Raw genomic sequence first — 9,190 nt, forward strand, 5'->3', positions numbered from 1 at the left:
TCACCCAAAGCCAATAGCTCAGCTCTGATGATGTGATTATATCTGAAATGTCTGTTCTTTTTCTGCAAAAGGGCCATCCACTAAATCCCAGAGATCACTGTGGCTGGACTCCACTGCATGAAGCCTGCAACCACGGCCATCTAGGTACAGAGATTATGATGTGGTCTTTCACTGTAACCTCCTGAGTTTAAACTGTGGTAGATACTGTCCTGTTAGCTTCACCTGTAGCCAACCATGTTTTTTCCTTGTTTAGAAAGTTCTTGTTTCAACAGCTGATCTGTTTTGTGCCTGTATGTTTTAGGGATTGTAACCTTCTTGTTGGATAAAGGGGCAAACATAAATGATCCTGGTGGTGCATACTGTGATGGGGTAACACCCCTGCATGATGCTCTGAGTTGTGGGCACTTTGAGGTAGCACGGCTTTTGGTGCAGAGAGGGGCTTCAGTTAACGTCCGCAACAACAAGGTCTGATATAAGTATAAATACAAATCCACAGCTGTATCTGTATAGCATTCTACAGTTAAGGGTCATGACTGAATTTGTTACCAAAGCAGAGTTTTTTTTTTTTTAAATGGTTTATTTATATATATATATATATATATATATATATATATATATATATATATAATTTTTTTTCCCCTCTGAAAAACAGTCTCAATCCTGAAAGGGTGGAACTACAGAGATTAAAAAAAAAAAAATTGCAGAGCTCCTGAGTGGCATTCACCTTATTGTCATGAGATCTCTATTTCAAATCCTGACAATGCCACAGCCATCTGTGACCATGAGCCTAAGGAGCAAAACTGGTCAGATTGGGAGGAATGGTATCCTGTCTTTCCCATGTCAGTCACACTGCGCCATTCCAAATGTGCGCATCTGTGAGCTCATGTATGTGGAAGAGGGTAGATAGCTCTTTCTTGGAAGTGTGTGATGCAGCATGAGCTGTTTGAAAAGATGCAGTTAGATGGCTTCATGTGTCTCAGAGGAAGCACATGGTAGCCTTTACATGCTAACACGGGATGAGGATTGGTCCCATAAATGCTAATTTACTGCCCTGTGTGTGTGTGTAGAGAGCTTTTAGATTTTGTTTTAGTGCTAATGGATATGTTCTTGTGTGTATTCTGTGTGCATGTATCAGGGTGACAAGCCTCTGGACACCTTGCGACAGTGGATAAAGACGTATGGTCGTGAACTGGACCAGGAAGCACAGCAGGATTGTTCAGAAACGGAGAAACTCCTGAAGAGAGCGCTGACAGGATCAGGTTAGGAGTTGTTCAGTAATTTATCAGAATTTGGCTTTGTCTATTGGAATTTCATTCATTATGTCTCAAACACATTTACAGTGCTATGGAGTTATAAAAATGCAAGAGAGAAATTAATCTTAAGGGAGAGAATCAAAACAGCCAGTTGCAATTGTAAGCATAACTTCTTTCTTCAGTGGAATGTGCTAAATTTCATACATGGATTTTACACACTGGGTGGCACGGTGGTGTAGTGGTTAGCACTGTCGCCTCACAGCAAGAATGTTCTGGGTTCGAGCCCAGCGGCCGACGGGGGCCTTTCTGTGTGGAGTTTACATGTTCTCCCCGTGCCTGTGTGGGTTTCTTCTGGGTGCTCTGGTTTCCCCTACAGTCCAAAGACATGCAGGTTAGGGTAATTGGTGGCTCTAAATTGACCGTAGGTGTGAATGTGAGTGTGAATGGTTGTTTGTCTCTGTGTGTCAGCCTTGTGATGACTTGGCGAGAGGCGTGGTACACCTTGGACCACAGTCAGTTGGGATAGGTTCCAGCTTGCCCGCGACCCTGCACAGGATAAGCGGTTACGGATAATGGATGGAGCTTACACACTTCACTTTTATTACATTAGTACAATTATATTAATAATAAGTAATAATTTCGGGGCGGCACGGTGGCGTAGTGGTTAGCGCTGTCGCCTCACAGCAAGAAGGTCCTGGGTTCGAGCCCCGGGGCCGGCGAGGGCCTTTCTGTGTGGAGTTTGCATGTTCTCCCCGTGTCCGCGTGGGTTTCCTCCGGGTGCTCCGGTTTCCCCCACAGTCCAAAGACATGCAGGTTAGGTTAACTGGTGACTCTAAATTGACCGTAGGTGTGAATGTGAGTGTGAATGGTTGTTTGTGTCTATGTGTCAGCGCTGTGATGACCTGGCGACTTGTCCAGGGTGTACCCCGCCTTTCGCCCGTAGTCAGCTGGGATAGGCTCCAGCTTGCCTGCGACCCTGTAGAAGGATAAAGCGGCTAGAGATAATGAGAGAGAGAGTAATCATTTCAGTCGGCATGGTGTTAAAAATTTAACAACTAACTAATTATGGCACTGGCTTTCTCTTTGTACATGTCCGATTAGACAATAGGCTTTTGATCAGTCAGTAATGACATTTTCTGTCTCTGCTGTCTGTGCTGTAGTGGCAGCTGTGCCTGTGACTCCACAGCCTCAACAGGATAGTCAGCTGTTTGACACCGAATGCTCAGAGCCACTGCTGCATCAGTGTAAGTCCCACCCCACGTCCCAGCATGCCTTGCTCAATGCACATACCCCTCCAGAGGCCAGTACTCCTCCCCGAGCAAGGCGATCCACTGGCCCACGCCACCAACCCAGGGGGACTGAAGAGAGTGTTCTGTTTGGGGTGAGATTTCACTGATATTATTGCCTTTAACTGTTTCAGTAGGTGCCTATTGCTCCTGTTTTGCACTTATTGTATGTGGCCAAGTTATTAGATTGAACTGGCACTCAAGTTTATGTAAACATATGTTGGGAACTTGTGGGTCACAATCCCCTAGTGAACTGAAGGGGGCAGCAATATCATAAATTGCATTACATTACAGGCATTTAGCAGACACTCTTATCCAGAGCGACATACAGCATACCCAGAGCAGCCTGGGGAGCAGTTGGGGGTTAGGTGCCTTGTTCAAGGGTACTTCAGCCATTCCTGCTGGTCCAGAGAGTCAAGCTGGCGACCTTTTGGTCCTAAAGTTACTTTTCCAACCATTCGGCCATGGCTTCCCCAGTTATACATTTGATATACCACAGTGCTGGTTAAAGGAGAACTGAAGTCATTTTTAAACTTGCTTTATTTCTTAATTAATGTGTTATTTAATTACATTTTCGGTTTTAGTAACCTTATATCGTGACTTGTATTGGCAACTAATTGCAATTAAATATTATACTTATCGGCCTATTCGGTTTTTAGCCATGTTAAATTTAGTTCGTTTGGTCCACAGCAGGCGTCACTTATCCGTGCGATCTTCACGAGACTTGTGCAAGACTTTGAAACGTGAAGCGTCAGCGCCGCCATTTTGAAAACTGTTTTCCAAACGAAATATTGCACAAAAATGAGTTTAAATGACGATTACTGCCTACTTTTTTTTTCAAACTTTCCTGATTTGCTATCAAAACAAACAAAACTTCCGGCTTGATTACATCAGCATTCGAAAGAGGGCGCGCGCATCTTTTGACAACCCGTGTCTGAAATCGCTCCCTACTCGCTATATAGTGCCCTATATAGTGAGGACGCCATTTTGTAGTGCTGTCCGAAACCTTGGTGAGGATTATTTACACCCTATATAGTGCACTCAAAGTATCCCCCAATGCATCACAAAAAGTAGTGTACAACCAATGGTCACTAACCAAAGCTATATATCCCATCATACACTGTGTGGTTGTACTAAAAGAAATCAAAAGGCAGCAGCAAAGAAGAAAGTATTCAGCCTTGATTTAAAAAAAACTGAAAGATGCAGGTACTTTGCGTTGATTAATGTGGGAAATATGCTCAGTATAATATGGATTTATCACAAAAATACATGCATGTATTTATTATTTTGAAAACCCACCAGCTGACTGATCTGATACATTTCAGGCCTAGAAATTTCATATATTTTTTTTCACCAGCCAGCCGGACTAGTTACCTTCCAAAGTGACTAGCCAAAATTTATTCATGTATGAATTTTACTTCTGTCAAAAATAACGCAAAAGAGAGTAGTTACCATTGTTCATGACTAATATGCATTTATTTCAGGACCCGAGTATTTTGATACTGTTGTTTAAATACATAAATGAGAACAACCCTTTATGAGAGAGAAAGCATTAGGAGCTTCATATTGACTAGGAATCAACTTGAAAAAAATGAATTATTCCATAAAAATCGTATCGCAGCCAAGGCCTACTCTGCTCCCATGTTTGCTTATAAGTCCTTTGTCGTTTCTCCTTCTCGTACGCTTTATCGGTGGCCTTTTTCTCCTCTTTAGACCGAGGTCGCTTTGTCCCCGTCTCTGGCGGTTTCTGTACACCTTTCAGAAAATTCCCCATCGCAACGTAGCTTTGGCAGATGTAGATGTAAACAACAAAAAAACACATGTTTAAATGGGCAATAATGTGGCCACATCTATTGAATTTGATAACGAGATGTGGCAGCGGGGGCGTGGCCAAGCAGCGGTCTGTGAATGGAGGGCGGAGTCAGGGAAGGTAAGTGGTGGAATCATTGCACCTGATGGAGATTAACCTGTGTTTGTGTGTCTTCCCCAGTGACCGCGCCCTTTAAAAGGAGAGGAGAGCAGAGAAAGGGAGCTATCTCTCCCCAACCAGAACACGTGTGTGTGCGCGCACGTGCGCGGGTGGCTGGGAAGTAATAAAAGGCTGAAAAGCTAGCAATAAATAGTTCATTGAGAACTCAGTTCTGGCCTGTCGTGCTTCTGTGCTCCACCCACCTGGTCCAGAAGTGAAAAAACCGACAGCCTGACTCGTACACGATATGATTCGGAATTCTTCGGTAGTTTCCGTCCTGCTGATAAACACATCGATTAACACAGACACGGCACACGCTTAATATGTGGTGGCTTTAGTTGACGGTGTGTCTGAATCTTCGCTTCATATATATTTTTAATTTTCAACTAGCCAGCCGGGCTGGCTAGTGACAGGAATTACCTGCCAAATGACAAATTAAGTCGCCTTGGGCGACCAGACCACCGCGAATTTTAAGCCCTGCATTTTAATTGTGCAACAGGAATGACATAAATAACGGCGCGACGGACTCGTGTCCGAAATCGGGTTTTTGTGTGTCCCCCCCCCCCCATTTTACCAGTGTGCTCACTATATAGTCCTCTATATATTAATTCCCGATTATAGGGAGTAGTGAGTGAGTGATTTCAGACACAGGGAACGTTGGTAGATGTTGGTTACTTGGATTTCCGCTGTACGTTTTACTTCTGTCCTATAGATTCATCTCGCACAGGTCTCAACGAATCTTGTTTACGGCCATTGCTTTGACATATGGACTGATATATTACATAGCATATTTCAAACACTCATACCTTGCTATAGCAGTGACAAAATAGCTATCAAAAATGCATTCCTATATTTAATAAAATGAGAAATAAATAGAATTTTGATAATAAAAAAGTTTGTCTTCAGTTCCCCTTTAATTCTCTATTCTGATTGGTCAGAAACTGTTAATTTTTGAGCACAGCACTGACAGTAGTTCTAGCTGCAAATACAACCCCAATTCCAAAAAAGTTGGAACACTGTGTAAAACGTCAATAAAAACAGAATGCAATGATTTGCAAATCATGGAAACCCTATATTTTATTGAAAATGATAGAAAGACAACATATCAAATATTGAAACTGAGGAATGTTGTTTTTTGGAAAAACATTTGCTCATTTTTAATTTGATGACAGCAACACATTTCCAAAAAAGTTGGGACAAGGGCATATTTACCACTGCATTACATCACCTCTGCTTTTAACAGCACGTGTAAATGTCTGGGAACTGAGAAGACCGGTGTTTGAACATTTTTCTACTCTTTTTTTTTTTTTTTTTTTCCTCTATTTACCCTCTCAGAATGAGAGCAGCACCTCTGAACACTCGGACTCTGACATCAGCCCGCTGCGCCCCGTGCGGCCAAGACGTCGTTTTACAGATGTTTCTCCATCCCCACAAGAAGTCTGCGCCATTCAGGATATCCCTGCTCCACATGGGGTTAGAGAGACAGAGTTGTCCTCACAGCCTCGCTCTGGCAGAGACGAATACCATCAGGCCATTCAAAACCTGGGCAGTGCAAAGTCCCGTCTTCTCTCTCAGAGCTTATCAGAGCCAGCCTTCAGCAGCACACCAGCAGTATCAACCAGTCACGTGTCAGCTTTAGTCCCTGAGGAGCATTACATACAAGACGACTGGCTGGAAGATGACTTGGGGAGCGCTCAGCCAAAAAAGAAACGGAGAGTCGTCTCAGAACAAGACTGCAGAAGAGACAGTGTGGCATCTAGAATTCAAAATCCTGCATTTGGACCAGCCGAGTCGTCTGCTAGAGGTGTGGAACAAAAGTGATGTTATTAATAAAAAGTACTCATCACTAAATGTGTCTTAATTTATTCCACATATATCTGCTAAAAACATGTAAAACAGCCATGTGACTGTAAAGGTACAGGGACATATTTTCAGGCTTCTTACTGTGTGTTTTAAGCATTTTGTAATTATGTTTCTCGATGCAGGTCAGTCGTCCTCCGGCAGGAGTCTCTCTCTGAAAAAGAATAATAAAGCCCGACAAGTGAAGATGAATCAACTGCCTGGTATGGTGATGTTGGGCAGAAGAGAGGTCACCAGGTCACCCAGTCCCGTCGTTACCCTTGTTGATGAGCCCTCTCAGCTATACAGTACACAGGCAGTGGTGAGAGTCTCTTGTTGTCTCAGTCTTTGATGTTAACACTGATATGTAAAATACTATGGTAAAAAGTAACCAGTTGCTGGGTTGACTAATTAGTGACCAGTCAGCAAATCTGTCTTGTGGAAGCTCTGGGAATCCTTATAATATATAGATTTAGGCACTGCCTAAAAGCGGAGCTCTGGGTTGTAGAATTTTCTTATAGAATTTTCATAGCCAGTCTCTTTTGTTTTATACACACACTGGCCACTAGGCGGTGTGTATGGCTGGTAATTACTAACACTGGCCACTAGGCGGTGAGTATGACTGGTAATTACTAACACTGGCCACTAGGCGGTGAGTATGACTGGTAATTACTAACAGTGGCCACTAGGCGGTGAGTATGACTGGTAATTACTAACACTGGCCACGAGGCGATGAGTATGACTGGTAATTACTAACACTGGCCACTAGGCGGTGTGTATGACTGGCAATTACTAACACTGGCCACTAGGCGGTGTGTATGACTGGCAATTACTAACACTGGCCACGAGGCGGTGTGTATGACTGGCAATTACTAACACTGGCCACGAGGCGGTGTGTATGACTGGTAATTACTAACACTAGCCACTAGGCGGTGTGTATGGCTGGTAATTACTAACACTGGCCACTAGGCGGTGTGTATGGCTGGTAATTACTAACACTGGCCACTAGGCGGTGTGTATGGCTGGTAATTACTAACACTGGCCACTAGGCGGTGTGTATGGCTGGTAATTACTAACACTGGCCACTAGGCGGTGTGTATGGCTGGTGGTACACGTACACGGACAAACCACAAAAAATCGACTTGATGGGTTTACCATTTTTTCTTAGGTATGGTGCTCCGCTATAATTAAGCTGACTTGGGACCGTATGCACCCAGCAGTCTTTTCATACCATATTTTACACACCATAATATATTTTTTTAATATAGTATACTTTTACATAATATACTTTTCACACCATAATATTCTATCCTCACAATGGAAACCCTGGATTATGTACATATGGATGAAAGTCTTCATATGATTTTTTTTTTTTTTCCGCTAATGACCCGGAAATCCAGATATTTGACAAAACTCTTGAAAATCTCCGGTTTCCCGAATGGAGAAATTTATTTTTCGTGTTCCTAGACGTGGCGTAATATTTCGCATCGTCCTTGCCTGGGCGCAGTCCTTAAATAGCCCAAACGTACTTCATTGATTAAAGACAGGTGTTCTTTGTTAACGGCGCGCGTGCCGGAGCTCGTTAGGCGCACGAGCTAAGGCGCGCAGGACTGACACTGGTCTGCGCAAGCGCAACTAGAAAGCATGTTCAAGCTGCCAGTGTAGCTGCAGTCTTTTTAGTTGCAAATTACGAGTATTTCCTCTTGTGTTAATAATTCTCATCTCATTCTCATTATCTCTAGCCGCTTTATCCTTCTACAGGGTCGCAGGCAAGCTGGAGCCTATCCCAGCTGACTATGGGCGAAAGGCGGGGTACACCCTGGACAAGTCGCCAGGTCATCACAGGGCTGACACATAGACACAGACAACCATTCACACTCACATTCACACCTACGGTCAATTTAGAGTCACCAGTTAACCTAACCTGCATGTCTTTGGACTGTGGGGGAAACCGGAGCACCCGGAGGAAACCCACGCGGACACGGGGAGAACATGCAAACTCCACACAGAAAGGCCCTTGCCGGCCCCGGGGCTCGAACCCAGGACCTTCTTGCTGTGAGGCGACAGCGCTAACCACTACACCACCGTGCCGTGTTAATAATTTGCCGTGTCAAAACAAGCAAAACTTTCCTCCTTCTTTCAACGTGAAGAGAGGGAAGCAATTTATTACATATTTTTTCCATCAAAGTTGCATTTTGTGGCTTCGAAGCTAAGTTTTAGTGCCGTTTCTAGAACACAACATCAAGAAAACATGGAAAGAAACAGCAATAATGGAAGAGCCGGTTTCTAAGCTGCCTAAAACTAGCAATGGTAATTATTTTTTGTTACATAATGTACTCAAGCTGCCAGTCAGTGTGTGACACACACAAGCGCACACCCCCTGAAAAATCCTAGCTACGCCCCTGATTTACATAAGAAATTTGGTATTCATTGGTGTTTTTAAATTTACAGACAATACGAACTAATGTAAACAATTGGCTTCAACTTGCATAAATATGAGTTGGCAATGTTTAGTTCACTTTAGCTTATGCAAATGCACAACTCTACGAAAAGATTGATAAACGAGGCTCAATGTCCCCAACACTGAAACCTGAAAGCTTTAGAAACACTAACAGACCTTTACTTTTTAACAGTACTGTTTTGGGATTTTGCTGACTTTACCTTCAACTGTCTGATATTTTTCAAAGTAATAAACTGTGTAGCCAGGAAAATCACCGCGTTTTCTAAATGCACTCCTGAAAATTCCTCATTAACTAGGGGAATTAAATTTGATATTTTTGGCATGTTAATCATTAATGTACGTGAAAGAAAAAGGCTTTTATAACTTGTTTTAGTGAAAATAA

At 43.1% G+C, this 9,190-nt stretch overlaps 1 protein-coding gene across 1 annotated transcript in view; it reads left to right on the top strand.

The window, feature by feature from the left end:
- Positions 1–9,190, top strand: part of tonsl (tonsoku-like, DNA repair protein) — a 62,433-nt gene that overhangs the window by 11,087 nt on the left and 42,156 nt on the right. Inside the window, exons 14-19 of the mRNA XM_060934358.1 lie at positions 72–144; positions 302–465; positions 1,136–1,259; positions 2,414–2,634; positions 5,844–6,312; positions 6,494–6,669. Of these exons, the coding sequence (XP_060790341.1) occupies positions 72–144; positions 302–465; positions 1,136–1,259; positions 2,414–2,634; positions 5,844–6,312; positions 6,494–6,669 (1,227 nt within the window). The remainder of the gene's footprint in view (positions 1–71; positions 145–301; positions 466–1,135; positions 1,260–2,413; positions 2,635–5,843; positions 6,313–6,493; positions 6,670–9,190) is intronic.

Source organism: Neoarius graeffei, chromosome 11, assembly GCF_027579695.1.
Source record: "Neoarius graeffei isolate fNeoGra1 chromosome 11, fNeoGra1.pri, whole genome shotgun sequence".
NCBI lineage: Eukaryota > Metazoa > Chordata > Actinopteri > Siluriformes > Ariidae > Neoarius > Neoarius graeffei.